Here is a 16,162-nt window from a genome sequence, read left to right as displayed (position 1 = left end):
AGCTGATGGTGGTTTGGCTTATAAACATTTTAATAAATGCTGGTCTGGGCCCCACCTCACTGTTGGCGGCTCGCCGAGCCATTACGATCTTCCGGCCCACATCAATCAATGCGCTAGCCGCCCAAGCCTGCAGGAGCCGCTGAGTAGTGTCGGCATCGGCTCATGATAACTGCATCCAATTGTTATTGAACACGTGGCGGAATGACGCATTCCGCCACGTCACTGTGACGTTGGTTGCAAGCATTTATGCCGTGCTTATCCCTAATCCATTATCTAAGATTTTCCAACCGTTCATTTTGTATATATACCTCCTACCTAAGTTCAGAATTATTCATTTATTTCACGGAATTTAATAAATACTTAATAAAATTAGATACTTCTGTCATTATTGAAATAATTGTTCAAATATTCGAACGTCAATTTTAGTAAAAAGTATATAATAATTGTTTTTATTTTATTTTTTATTAAAAAAAACACGAAAATATTTTTTTCGATAATTCAAAATATATACTCTTTTCTTCTACCAATAAAAGTTACATTAATTTTGTATGTTCACCTAATAATTTTAGATTTAACGATTTCTATAAATGTTAGTTAAAAAATATAATATACATATATTAATACAATATATATAATATAAATTTTATTTAATTATTAAAAAATCAAAGATTCAATATAAAAAAATATTTTTATATTACAACACAAATTGTAATTTTGACTTAGATAGCAATTGGATATAACTTTTACATAAAAACAAATGTTAGGACTGAGTTCAACACTAGTATAATGTTGTCCGGGTCACGAGGTAAGTCCACCACCACAATCAATGCCCAATGCCACCCAATCCACTTTACCATCTAACCAGACTCTTCGCTTTGGGCTAAATCTGCACGGATTTGTTTTTCCTGATACTAGTGGAGTTCACTTGGACTTATAAGGTGTGTAATTTTCTTCACAACTTCCAATGTGACACTTGAATAATAATAATAAAAGAATTGCGTGTTTGATTTGTACTTTGTAGAATTTTCTTATATATATATAAGTGAAATTATTTATAAGATAATTGTTACGCACAAATAATAATAATAATAATCATAATAATAATAATAATAATAATAGCTGGATTTTAAAGGAAGTTAAAACACGAAGTCGGGCGGAAAAGAAGAAAATCTGCACTCAGGTCGGTTGGTCCGGTCGGTTGTTCCGTAGTCGGATAAGCAGGTCGGTTGGTCCACGGTTGGTTGGTCTGCGGTCGGATAGGCAGGTCGGAAGGTCTGTAGTTAGATGAGATGATTTGCAATCATTTGGTTCGCAGTCGGTTGGTCCGCCATCGGTTAAGTCGGCCAATACGGAGTTTGGACCAAGCAAAGGTCTGTTAATCAGTTGCCTAATTAAGTGAACAGTAGTTCGGTCGCTTGGTTGGAGAGACCATTGAATCGTCTGGAGAAATCAGATGTTGGTCGCTTGTTGGGGCGACCATTGAATTGTCTGTAGAGATCAGATGCTGGTTGCTTGATGGGGCGACCAATAAATCGTTTGGTCTAGTGACCAGTTAGTCTCTGGAATGGTCGGTCGACCTAGTTGAGTTCTGGAACTGGTGGCAGCGTTTGGCGGGACGGTTAAAGACACGTGTCAATAAAAGAGAAATTAGTGGACGGTTGCTGTAACCAACCAGGCGACGGTTCTGAAACGTTTTCTTGAAGGAATATTTAAGGATGTGGATTTTTTATCTTCAATTATCTTCAATCGACATCAAATTCAAGAGAATTGTTTTTTGGGATCACCACTTTATTTTCATTTTTCAGTATGTAGTTTTATTTTTCTATTTTATTTATGTATCCTACAGTGTTTAGAGATTCCTAATATCAGGCACTAATTATATCAAATTCGAAAGTAATTTCCTATTTTCAAATTTTACTTTTTATTGTTGAAAAAATACATCAGCAATAATATTTTATGAAAAATAGTTGAATAAAAGAAAATTACAAAAAAAATGTGAAGCATACTAGAATTTATCATAAATTAAAGTTAAGATAAGATTTACCGCGTTGAAATAAGTGAGAAGATGAAGCAAATAAATCCAACTTGATTCAATTAGTATAATAGCATTCATATCAATAAATTAAGTAAAGATATTGTGTTCTTCAAATCTATATAGGCAAAAATTCTAAGATTCTTCTATTGTTATTTTTTTTAAATGAGATATGAAATAGTAATTGTTGTCGCATCTAGATTTAAAATCACAACATTAATATATTATATCTTATTATTAATTAACATAATTACTCAAATAATAATTAAACAAATTTTTGTACATAGAAGTCCACACTTATTAAATTCATTTTAAGCTCAACAAATTTATAAATAGATCACGTTTAAGATTTAATCCGATAGCTCTAATAATTTACATTTAATCAAATAATTTAATCTTTAATTCAGCAAAACAAAATAATAATAAAACTTTAAAATCGAAAAGAATAATAGTATAAAAGAAAACGTATTAAACACATGTATGAATTTCTAAGTGTAAATTTAAGTTTAACTAGTCTTTAATAATATAATATTACTATAATTTATTGCAACTTGAAATTTTCATAAGGGACAAAGATTTCCTTTTCATCCATCTAGAACTAATGAAATAAATTTTCCTTCGAGCAGGATTTCAAACTTCTGACCAATTAAATGTATTATTATTATTATTATTATTATTATTATTATTATTATTATTATTATTATTATTATTATTATCTGCCTTATTGAAATTTATTTATTTATTTATTTTTTTTAAAAAAAAAATCGATGTCAAGTTTTTAATCTATTAGGTAATAAGTTTTTAATCTATTGGGTAATAATAGTCTATTTTTTATAAAATTATACTTGACATATGCATGCGAAGTTAATGCTTATTTGAACGGGATACAAATTCAATAAATATAATATTATACCCACTCCTCCGTTTTGAACTATAGTCTTAACTGAGTAAGGTACGATATTTAAGAAATATTGATATTATATCGGTAGTTGATAAAAAGTACAGATAAAAGACTTTTTGCCCCTATGAGTGTATTAGTATAAAAAGTAGTGGCAATTATGTAATAAAAATGACAAAGTAGGGGTAATTTTATGGTGATATGGTTATTTATGAAAATAAAATTATTGTTTTGGAACGAAAAAAAATGATAAGCTAGACTATTGTATTGGGACGGAGGGAGTATTAGTTAATCGTTATATAAAATAAAGATATTTCAAGTTATATGAAATAAAATTTTTAAAATATATATGTATATATATATACTAAAACATTATAGCATTTGTTTGATTTTGACTATAAAACAAAATTGATATTATTCAATCCATATTAAACTACTACTTAACAAAAACTTAAATAAAAAATCCAATATTAAACCAAAACCAAACACACCATAAAACCATATTTTAAACTTATATTAGTAATAAGTTTGTGTGATTGTATTTTCACTATTTATCTTAAATAATTTGTTTTTTTTTTTAAATATCAAATTATATTTATTTCCAATATATAATATTCAAAATTTTAAAATAAAATAAATTAAATTTTAATTTCCACGTTTTTAATTGAATCATTCATTTTTAATTTAATTAATAATTATTTTTGCAAAAAAAAAAAAATATACCCTCCGTCCCTGCTAATATGTGACATTTAAATTAGGCACAAAATTTCAAATATTGTATAATTAGTGAGTAATTAAAAAATATATTAGCCACGGATCGTACGTGTCAGCAGCAACGAAGATACATCAACTCATAAAACATAAAAACAAGCGAACTTTTTGCACATAGAATCCTATTTTTAGAACATAAAAAAATAGTGTTTGAAAATGATAATAGACGTATTTAAATGACAAAAAATTAGAGTGTATTCTTTTAGTTTTTTTTTTTTATCCCATAAACATACATTAGGGTGCGTTTGTTTGGAAATTTGAATTTTGAGTTGGGATTTGTATAGTAAAATTTTTAAATTGAAATAGTTATATGAGATGATATAAATAAGTGTTGATATGATGTTTCGAATATAAAAATAATTTTTAGCATAAAATAAAAAAAAATAAAAAATACATATTTGATATGATGTTTTTTAAGAAAAAAAATTTAGATGAATACGGGGGAAAATCTAAATCCCCCGAACAAACACACCGTAAGAAGTTTTAGACAAACTCATTATAATTGAGGGTGTGTTTCTTTAGGTGCGTTTGAGGAAATTTGGGTTTAAGTTTAATTTTTACTCACTTCGTCCGATAAAAATAATATTATTTTTTATTTCTGTCCGTCCCAAAATAAGAGTATCATTTTCTAATTTAGTAACTATACTATATACCTAATATAATAAATATTATTACAATTTACAATATATTACACAAATGTCATCACTTTTATAACACATCATACTAATAGGGGCATTTTCATCTTTTTTACTACAAACTAATACAATGCTAATATTTAAAAATTTATGTGCAAAAAGAAAACGGTGCTCAAGTATTTGATTTTAAAATGGGTTTAAGTTTTTGTGTTTGTGTTTGAGTTTGGGAAGTTTTGATATCTATTGATTTGATGAGTAATTAATATTTATTTCGTCCCACCTATCATGTCCAGATTGATAATTAATATTTTGAACATTAAATAAAATATTACTCCATACGTCCCACATACCGTGTCTGCTACACTGTAGACACGGTATTTTATGAGGGGTGTAATTAGTAGATAATTAAGAATATAATAGTGAAAATAATTATCTTATAATATAAATAATTATAAATTAATATTAAGATAACTAATTAGTTTAATTAAAATTTTTTAAAAAATAAATTAAAAAGTTTAAAATGAGATTAAAGTGTGTAATCATTTTCCAAAAAAAAAAGTGACATGGTACGTGGGACGAACAGAAACGGCAACGTGGACATGGTATGTGGGACAGTGGGAGTATTTTTTAATTTTTTTATATATTTATTAATATATCTAAATTAAAAATATTGTTTATAAACTGGGCTGGATTAGACACCGTCCGACTTACATGGGCTCAAACATGGCCCAGTTCTCAAATGTACCAAGGGTGTGTTTGTTTGGGGGATTTGATTTATACTATTCATTCAATTTTTTTCTCCCAAAAACATCAAATCAAACACCTATTTTTCATTTTTTATATTATACTAAAAATCAATTTTACATTCAAAACATCACATCAACGCCTATCTATATCACATCATACAACTATTCAAATTCAAAATTTTTACTATTCAAATCTCAACTCAAAATCCAAACACCCAAACAAACACACCCTTGAATAACATCAATAATATCTATTGGGCCTATAGATGCACACATATTATCAGTCCATTTTTCCTCTCTAATTTGTTGGTTTTGTGTATATATATTATTTAACATACGTTTTGGAATTTCTTTTGATTTTTTTTGGTTTTTTTAGATTTAAATTGGTTTGGAATAAAATTTCAAAATGATGTTTCGATGTCCTCTCTTCCAACTTAATATATCAATTTTATTATTTTTGTTTGTTTCATTCAAAATTATTTATTTATTATTATCACAAAAGTAATTCATATACAAATATCAAAATACTTTGACTTTTATAAAAATATTAATTTCTTTTTGTACTCCCTTCGTTCCAGATACTGTGTCTGCTATACTGTAGACACGGTATTTTAGGAGATGTGTAATTAGTAGATAATTAAGAATGTATTAAATGAAAATAATTATCCTATAATATAAATAATTATAAATTAATATTAAAATAACTAATTAGTTTAATTACAATTTAAAAAAAATAAAAATTTAAAAAAAAATTAAAGTGTGTAATCATTTTCCAAAAAAAAGAAAGTGACATGGTATGTGGGACGGACAGAAACAGCAACGTGGACATAGTATTTGAGACGGAGGGAGTACTTGCAAGGACAAAAATATCAATATCATATTTGCTTTCCAAATAAAAATCTTACATGTACTAACCAATAAATACTACTCCTTTCGTTCCAAAAAATTGTCCAGTTTACTGTAGACACGAGAATTTAGAAAAAATATACTTTATAAGTAATTAAGAAATAAAATATATTAGTATAATAATTATAAATTAATATTAAGATGATTACATAATTTAATTAATATTAAAAATTTATAAATTATAATATTTAAAATATGATTTGTATTATTTTTTAAAAATAAAAATAATAAATTATGTGAGACAAATAAAAATAAAAAAAATATATAAATATTTTATATGAAAAATGCGGGAGTATTACTTTTCATAAAAGAAAAATGTTTAACTTGAATCTGAATAGAGGGGGATATGATGTCAAATATTCTATTAAAATTAAATTAAAAGTATATATTGAAGTATGTTCAAGAATTATACTATAATAAAAATACATTGGATATTTGTTTGTAAAATGTTTTGATTTGAACTATATATATATATTTTTTTATGAAATATAGAGAATTATATAAATAATATAAAATAATATTTTATATTGAATATTATTTTTTATATAATAATAAAAAAATATATATATATTATTCAATAACAAATTATACAATATTTTGAAAGTTCTAATAAATTTTGAGAATAATAAAGCTATATTCTTTTAGCATTAAAAGGTTTTCTTATTATTAATTAATAAAAAAAAGGTAAAATTGTTATTGAAAATTGTGATGTTTGAATGAATTATTTTTTTTTTTATATAAAAAAAATATAGCAATAAAATAGATGTATTAAAAAAAATAATATTATATATATTATTTTTATATTTAATATAAAAAAATATCTCTTTAAAATAATTTTTTATAAGTTATGTAAAAATTGAAAGAACAAACTATATATATATATACAAAAAGATATTTCATATAATATTTTTTTTAAAAATTGACATTTGATGTAGTATTTCTATTTTAAAAGTATTATTAATGGATAGTATAATCATATATACGTAAAAATAGTATACTATTTTAAATCAAATCCGTCGTATTTCTTTATTATTATTATTATTATTATTATTAATTCTTCCATTTTGGATATAATGGAGACACAAAAATTCAAGTGTAATATAATTAGTAAACATTAAAAATATATTAGTAAATTTAATTATAAAATAATACAAATAATTATATATTAAAATTACGATAACTAATTAATTTAATTAAAATTTTAAACAATCATAAATTATAAAATTTAAAATGTAATTAAAACGTGTAATTATTTTCTATAAAAAATGAAATGAAACATGGAACAAACAGAAACAAAAAAATACTTCATCCGTCTCAATATAATAGTCTTGTTTACTATTTTTGTCAGTCACAAAACAATAGCCTCATTTTCATAAATAGTCATATCACTATAAAATTATCTCTATTTTTTCATTATTATTACACAATTGCCACTATTTTTTACACTAAATATATTTATAAGGGCAAAAAGACCATTTATTCTTATTTTTTACCAACTACCAATATAATATCAATATTATTTAAATTCTATGTCAAATACAATAATAATATATTTTTGGGACGGAGAAAGTATGATATTATATTTATGACGAATGAGTATTATTTATTATACTGGTGTTTTAACTTTTTCCTAACGAAATCCATTTAACTCAAAATAGTTCTGTGATGGCCTTTCTATGACTCCTCTTTTTTGACATCCCAATAATTTTGTTTAATTTGCATTTAAATTTGAATTTTGATATAAACTTATCTTTTATGTGATATTTTATTTAGAGTATAATACTCATTCTGTCCCAATATAATAGTCTTGTTTACCATTTTTGTTCGTACTAAAACAATAGTTTCATTTCCATAAATACACATATCACCATAACATTACCGCTACTTTTTCATTATTATTACACAAATGCCACTACTTTTTATACTAATACTCTCACAATAGCAAAAAAAAAAATTTACTCATTTTTTATCAACTATCAATATAATATCAATATTCATTAAATTTCGTGTCCAACTTAAATAAGACTAAAATTAATTTTAGGACAGATGAAGTATATATTTTTATAATGAATAGGGTAGATTTTGATTTAATTACAGACTTCTAATTTAAATACCAAGAAGATCACATTTATAATTGGACCATGCAGTGAAACTCTTCTCAAGTATTTTTTTTTTCCACATTATTTCTCTTTTCTCTTTCTCTCTCTTACATTTCTTTCTTTTCTTTTTCAATGTAATCTATTTTATAAGTCACCTTAAATGATATGATAGATTTTAAAAACAAAAAAATAAAAAAAAAAAATTTAAATTTTGACATGTCAACTATAGAGACGTTTTTAGGTAAGAAGTCCCGTGGATTTAATTACAAGAGTATGCTAACTATTTTATATCAATTCACTTTAAAATTAATAAGAATTTAACACAAGAGTCTAATTACAATATATTGTCTTAAACAAAATATGACATCATGACTTTATTTACTTTTATTTACTTTTAACCCTCCTCTCCCTCTAAAAAATTTACTACTATATGTTACGAGAAAAAGAAAAAGAAAGCAAATAAAGAACACAGAGGTTTTACGTGGTTGGGTGACGGTGTGTCAACCTACGTCCACGGGCAGGAACCGGAGAGATTTTATTGTACTGATTCAGAGATTTACAATTATGTCATCCGACTAATAACTATAGCCGTCTATTTATAAGCACCCCAAAACATCCTAAATCCTAAGCCTATTAGTTATTAATTAGGATAAGCTCAAAAGGAACCCTGCCAATTAAAACAGCCATTTCGCTTTAATTTCGAGTCGGATAGACTGCTAAATCTAAGTCACGTTTCAACACTGTATAAATTTTACAGTATATATATTTATAAAAATATACTATTGCTTTCTCCGAAAAAAAAACATACTCCCTCCGTCCCATTGAAAAGTTATTATTTTCTATTTTCGTCTGTCCCAAAACAAGATTATTGTTTCCTAATTTAGTAATTGTACTACCTACTTAACATAATAAATGTCCTTTCAACTTACAATATATTACACAAATGCCATTACTTTTATATTACACCATACTAATAGGGGTATTTTTGTCTTTTTCACTACAATCCAATATAATACTAATATTCAAAAATCTACATGCAAAAAGCAAACGTCACCCTTCCAACGGGACGTAAGGAGTATATAAATTACTAATAGTATCTAAAATCTATGTATGTGGCAAGTAAGATTTAAAGACGGCAGTATTTGAATCCATAATATCATGGTTACAAGTCTACCCCATACTACCATATGTTCTCGCGGTCACAAGTCCACCTTCACACTACCTCGTCATTCTTTACGAAATTATACAAATGTCATTATTTTTTACACAAATATAATTCAAATAAACAAAAAAAAATACGTGACTATACCAATGTCATTATTTTTAAACAAGTATATTCATACAAAATAAATAAATATTCATAATTTATATGAGCTACAAATATAACATCAATATTACTTAACTTTTATATCCAAAATAAATTTATTTATTCTTTTGGAACGGAAGGATTATTCATATATTTTTTATTTTTTATTTTTTTGTAAAACCAACCCAATGATATATGAGCAAGCATGAAATGAAAACAAATAGAAATTATCATATCCCACCCCAAGAATGTTTCAAATTTCAACTGGGTCAGGTCAATGCTGTCATTAATATTATATGGTTAAATTATTACAATACGCCCACTTGACTTTGGGTTGTCTTGTTTTTGTAATCCCTAAGTTTAATTTTTATTATTATTGTTTTATGTAAAATAATATTTAAATTTAATGTACTATAAAGAAATCGAATATATTTCTATTAAGAATTACCAAAATTATCTAGTAAAAATAATAATAATTATACGCTCTTTTGATTTACCCAAAAAAAGTCAACGGATTTAGCCAACCTCAATTATTATTATTTTTTTCTAGAAATAAAATCAAGCAATATCTGGTCAAGATTCCCTATTCAAACATATTTTAAACATATATATAATCGACCATTTCTTAAAATTTTTTTTTTATTATTAATTTTTATGGAGTTAGCGACCTAATCCATTTATAAACTTGTAGTCCTCTCCTCTCATAGGCACTCCGTGGAGCCCAACTCCCTAACGGATCTACCACCGTTAGTTTTGCACATCAACGGTCAGGATTCGCAGGATGGTGCTCTCATGTCTATTTGGTATTGTAAGTTGTTTGTTTGTTTGTTTATTTTTTGCCAGTTGGTTGGAGAAAATAATAATTTTTAAAAAAATAATAAAACAAAATAAATTATTATGGATAATTGGAAAACACGCTTTTGTGGGCTCCACCTCGAATCGGGTGATTATTATTTTGGTATAATTCGATCTTATTTAAAAAATTTATGTATTATGTATGTTTCTTCTTAAGGGGGTGTTTGTTTTGGGAAATTGGATTTTAAATTTATTATTTATTTTATTTTATTTTTTCAAAAATATCAAATCAAACATCTATTTTTTATTTTTTATATTATATCAAAAATTAATTTTACATTTAAAACATCACATCAACACCTATTTATATCACATCATATAACTATTCAAATTCAAAATTTTACTATTCAAATCTCAACTCAAAATCCAAACCCCCAAACAAACACATCCTAAATAGTCATGTTTATATGGGTATGTTTCTTTAGATGAGTTTGAAAAAAAAATTGATTTTAATTTTGTATTAAAATAATGTATAATATGATGTTCTGTGAGAAGAAAAATAATTTTTTTTAGAAAAAAAGCAAAGCCTAAATAATAAAAATCGGGAGTTTGAGGTAAAAGAAACATACCTATATATTTGATTTTGGCTTCATAAATTCTAGAAGAATTTCCCTCATTATTAAAAATTAGGTGTACGTTATTTTACACAAAATTTTTCAAACAATTTTCCAATATCAATATAATACTTTCATTTTTAAAAAATATTTTTACACTAATATAATATAATATTAATAATTCTTAATTCTCGTACTCATTTTAAATGTTTCTATTATTTTAAAATAGAGAAAGTACTAAGTTTTGGTTTAGATTATTTTAAATGTGACAATAACTATTTAGGTTTTATATAGTTTTTTATAAAAAGTATTCACTTTGTCTCGATTAAAGGTATTTTTTTTATGACTTTTGTTTGTTCTATTAAAAGTATCAAATATTTTATTATAGCAAAAATAATCATAATTAATACTCCTACTAAAATATTTTAATTTTTACATAAATTACGAATATACAATTATAAATATACATAGAGTACAAAAAAAATTAAAATCTTCTTAAACAATTTAACTAACAAAAAAATATTATTATTTTTAATTTACTCCAAAATAATAATTAAATTAATGATATAAAAAAAATATTAAAATGATAGTTTCAAAATATACTACTCTATCAGTTTTTAATTATATGTCCAAACATGTGGATACATATTTTGAGAATGAATAATAATTGATATATATATATATATATATTCTTTTATAATAATAAATCAATTTTCTTCTCAAATATATGGATACATATTTTGACAATGTATAAAAAGTTATTTTTACATTTTATAATTAAAAAGTAAAAAAAAAAAAACAATATAATCTTGTACTAAAAATAAAAATAATTTTTTTAACATCCAATATAAATTTGAACGACATGAAAAACATTAAATATTAAAAATTGATTAAAAAAAAAAAAGAAGAGAAAGACAATACACAATACACAGATAGTGCAATAATACAAAGAAGAGAAATATATTTTTGTGAAAAGCAAAGTCGCTAAAACCTATATGAAGTATTTACAGAAAAGCAGAAATGCGACTTTAGGTCATTAATGAAAAGAAACGAGGCGTTAGTCACACGTTTTATATTGTTCTGTAGTTGGGCAAAAATGTATTACTATTATTATTGGTGAACGGAAAAAAGGAGCAGCAGTTCCTTTATTACCGTTGAATAATGAATGGGATTGATTGTGTTCTGAATCTTCCTTCCTCTGATTACCCATTATTGCCTCCCTCTCTCGTCTTCTCCCCCAGATGATTCTTCCACTGCTTCAATCCTCCCTTTTGCAGAATCCTTAGCCAGTCGTCGATTGGTGCGATTTCTGCGTGTTATAGGTCCGACTGTTGTTGATACTACTTCATTCTGAGTGTGCTGACTTCGTGTTCGTCAAGGAATCTGCTACCGGGGGTTTGATTTGAGGGGTTTGGGAGGTTTTTTGTTCGAATCTGGGGTTTTGGTTCTTTATGGAGACGTCGAGTTCTGACACTTCGAGTTTGGATTCTTCTGCGCCTTCGTCGCCAAGCAATGGGGTGGGAGCAGCCAGAATCCTGCAGTTGCGTGCCATACGGTTCTTGCAGTCTCCAATTTCGTCGTTACTTGAGTATTCTGGTCTGTTCCGTGTGGGGCAGGGCGGTTATTCGTACTCGGAAGCCCGGCCGCTCAATCCCGATGGTTCGAGTTCTAATTCCAGTGTTAGTGGTCAAAACCCTAGCGATTCAGGGCGTGGTGATGGTGTTGATGAAATTGGAAATACTAATTCGGCTAGTGGTAGAAATAATGGCGAGGTTTCGATTCGGATTATGGGGGAGGAGGATAGGGTTAGGGTTGGGAATAATGTTGGGAGTGGCGTGAATGGCGATGCGCCTGATGATGTTAATGGCAGCACTAGCAGCGACGGAAGGGAAACGTCATCGCATCAGAGATACGATATACAGCAGGCTGCGCGGTGGATTGAGCAGATTCTTCCATTTTCGCTGCTGTTGCTTGTTGTATTTATTCGTCAGCACTTGCAAGGTATCTGTGTGGTATTTTTGTTGGATTTTGATTGCTTTTAATTTGTGATTCTTTGTTCAAAGCATGATCGTGATGTCTGTTGAGTTTTTTTTCGTTGAAGATGAACTTCAGGCATTTGGTTGAATTTGTCGTGTTGATCTCCTTTTATCTAAACATTAAGCTAACTCGATCGACATTTCTATACAATCGGGAGGTTTTCTTTGATTGCTTTTATTTGTCATTCTTTAATCAATGGATAATGGTGAAACTGTCTGAGGTTTTTTCGTTGAAGATAAACTTCAGGCATTTGGCTAAATTTGTCATGTTGATCTCCTTTAATCGAAACACTAAGCAAACTTGAACGACATTTCTATAAATTTGAAATGTTTCTTTGTGTTGTCTTATGAGTTATAACAATTCTGTATTGCCATCTTCAAATTGGTGTTCAGGATTTGTTGTTATCATTTATTCCACCGCGATCTTGTTCAAATCCAACGACATTCTTCGGAAGCAAACTGCTCTCAAGGTGCCGTTCTGTTCCATTGTCTTCAGTTTTCATGAAAAGGGCAAAAAAGCAAAACTAATAAGGTCTAAGAAAATGGCTGTTTGCAGGGAGAAAGGAAGACTTCTGTATTAGTTGGATATTCTCTTTTATTCGTGCTGCATATATTCGGCATCTATTGGTGGCATCATAGCGATGATCTTGTATTTCCACTTCTCATGGTTCCTCCGAAGGCAATTCCACCGTTTTGGCATGCAATATTTATCGTCTTGGTAAATGGTATGGATTCGACCATTTTATCACTTTTGTTCGTTGGTCCTATTTTTAGAAAAGAAAATAGATTTTGCAATCGAATTATTTATAGTTTGGACATCTGTAACCAATGGATGGATTGTATTGGCATAATAATGCTTCGCAAACTGTAGCAGCAGATCACTGCGACAGTGAATTAGGATTTTTAGATTTTAGATTCAGCATTGTAATTTTGATTATGCAGATACATTGGCGCGGCAAGCAGCAATGATCCTGAAGTTGGTTTTGTTAATGTATTATAAGAATGGCAGAGGGCACAATTTTCGTCGACAGGTAACATAATTCTTGATCTTTTTTACATGATCTACCCATGTTAAACTTTAATGACTTGTAATCGAACATTGGTAATTTTTTTATTGTTCAGGGTCAGATGTTGACTCTGGTTGAGTATGCCCTGCTTCTGTACCGCGCGCTTCTACCAACGCCAGTATGGTATCGATTCTTCTTGAACAAAGAATACGGAAGTCTTTTTTCATCACTGACGACAGGATTGTATTTAACATTCAAATTAACATCAATTGTCGAGAAGGTACGCCTACTAACAGCTTACCTTTTTACCTCCATTCAATCTGTAAAATCAAGTATGACAAAAACTGACGAATATCTTGGGTTCTTCAGGTCCGATCACTTTTCGCTGCCTTGAAGGCTCTATCCAGAAAGGATGTGAATTACGGGTCTTATGCAACATCAGAGCAGGTCCCATATTTCTCACCATACCTAGCATTTTAATTCTTCAACCATTAGAATGATCGAGCGATCAATTGATTCAACTCTTTAGGTAAATGCTGCCGGAGATCTTTGCGCTATTTGCCAGGAGAAGATGCACTCGCCGATTATATTGCGCTGCAAGCATATTTTCTGCGAAGATTGTGTGTCTGAATGGTTCGTTTTCATCTTAATTGACACATTTCGCTATCCTAGTCGATTTGTGATGCTAATTTTTGCTGAATTCAGCTCTTAAATGAAGTTTCATGTTAAGTTTTGCCCCTTGCGACGTTTTGTTAGCTATAAATTTTCGAATAGCTTCTTTTATCTCTAATTCGAACTCAATGATCTGATGCTCGACAATTTTATTCAGGTTCGAGAGAGAGAGAACTTGCCCGTTATGCCGGGCTTTGGTGAGGCCTCCGGATCTTCAATCGTATGCAGACGGATCTACGAGTCTTCTCTTCCAGCTGTTTTAGTCGTCAAGCTGATGCTCGGCTGCGGTAGGATCATCATCGATCATCTCCCGAAACTAACTCGGACAATCATCCGACGGCGAGGATTCATGGTCATACATACACAAGGTACTTGAATGAATATGGCGTGTCGATTATTGTGAAAATTTTTACATGAATTGAAGAGAGTAAGGAATGGCCATATAGTATCTCTTTTGTCTACATGAATTGAAGATTGAAGATAAGCTACAATCTGTATGTATTTGAATATATATATATATATCTCAATATATAATATTCTCCCTCTTTCTATACTATCAAAATTTCCCTTTTTTAATTTTTTATTTTTTAAATTTCTCGTAAGAGATGACTTGGATGTAGGGGTTAGATTTGCGATCGTGTAGCGACTACGGTTTTTACGACATCTCGAAAAAAAAAAAATTCCTCTTTTTTATTTTGGGGGTAAGTAACCGTCCCGTGAGTGTTCATGTCTTCAAATTTAGGATGTCTTTTTAAATTTTATTTACCCCACAAAGTTCGTCTAATAAAATTTTATTTTGCCTGAGCGCACTAAATATGTAGCATTTTGTGAGTTATTCCGTCTATAAAAAAAATGATAATAATCAATGTTTTTGTCTCTGATATGATTAAATTACTTTTACTGTGCTTAAAAATTTATAATAATTGTTTGTGTATATGAGTTTGTTTTATTGTGGTTTTGTTCAAAAAATTTACCATTGTGTCAGTTCTTAATAAAAACACTTTATATTATTTTTTTAAAAAATATTAATATATTATTTAAATTTAAATTTCAATAACATGAATCATAATTTTGTTGTGTTTTATTTGTTTGATTTGTTTAAATAATATTTCGATAAGATTGCTATTCAAATATTATTAATTTTGATTGTATTTATTTGTTGGGTTTTAGTTTTGAATAGAATTGAAATAATTGTATAAGATGATATAAATATATTGACGTGACGATTAAAATGTAAAATTAAATTTTAGTTTAATATAATAAATAAAAATTAGGTATTTTATTTGATATTTTTTCATTGTTGATATTTTTTTTTGGTATGTTTAAAATATCATGCAATATGCTTAAAATATGAAATGATTAATTATACTTAATTTATATTTTATATTCTATTTTATCATATTATTCAAATAAAAAATAATAATAATATATATATATTTTTCCATTACATCGTCTAAATTTAATTATTTTATTTAATACTATTAATTTAAAAAGTTAAAATAGTAAAATTTGGTTTACTAATGGAGACCATAATTTTGTTGGGCTTACTAATGTAGACAATAACTTTGTTGTGCTTCGAGCTCTTATATTTATTTTTTTATAACGTGGGAATTTGTTGTGTCTATTTAAAAGTATGCATTGGGTA

At 27.5% G+C, this 16,162-nt stretch overlaps 1 protein-coding gene across 1 annotated transcript; it reads left to right on the top strand.

Moving 5' to 3' along the window:
* Positions 1-11,907: 11,907 nt before the first annotated feature.
* On the top strand, positions 11,908-15,070 carry LOC127260080 (uncharacterized). The gene is made up of 8 exons (XM_051287741.1): positions 11,908-12,803; positions 13,232-13,308; positions 13,395-13,563; positions 13,781-13,869; positions 13,961-14,125; positions 14,215-14,292; positions 14,375-14,478; positions 14,675-15,070. Exons 1-8 carry the CDS (start codon positions 12,254-12,256, stop codon positions 14,778-14,780), a joined length of 1,338 nt encoding a protein of 445 aa, XP_051143698.1. The 5' UTR covers positions 11,908-12,253; the 3' UTR covers positions 14,781-15,070.
* The last annotated feature ends 1,092 nt before the right edge of the window (positions 15,071-16,162 follow it).

This window comes from Andrographis paniculata, unplaced genomic scaffold (genome assembly GCF_009805555.1).
Source record: "Andrographis paniculata isolate CXL003 unplaced genomic scaffold, ASM980555v1 Contig60END, whole genome shotgun sequence".
NCBI classification, from domain to species: Eukaryota; Viridiplantae; Streptophyta; class Magnoliopsida; order Lamiales; family Acanthaceae; genus Andrographis; species Andrographis paniculata.
Note: the sequence above shows the minus strand (reverse complement) of the source record. Positions and strands in the feature narration are given on the sequence as shown.

Bases quoted from the DNA above. Each gene is read 5' to 3' on its own strand.
- LOC127260080 (XM_051287741.1), top strand. From the start codon at position 12,254: ATGGAGACGTCGAGTTCTGACACTTCGAGTTTGGATTCTTCTGCGCCT. The intron at 13,309-13,394 runs GTGCCGTTCTGT...GGCTGTTTGCAG, and splicing joins GGAAGCAAACTGCTCTCAAG to GGAGAAAGGAAGACTTCTGT. The intron at 14,126-14,214 runs GTACGCCTACTA...TGGGTTCTTCAG, and splicing joins TAACATCAATTGTCGAGAAG to GTCCGATCACTTTTCGCTGC.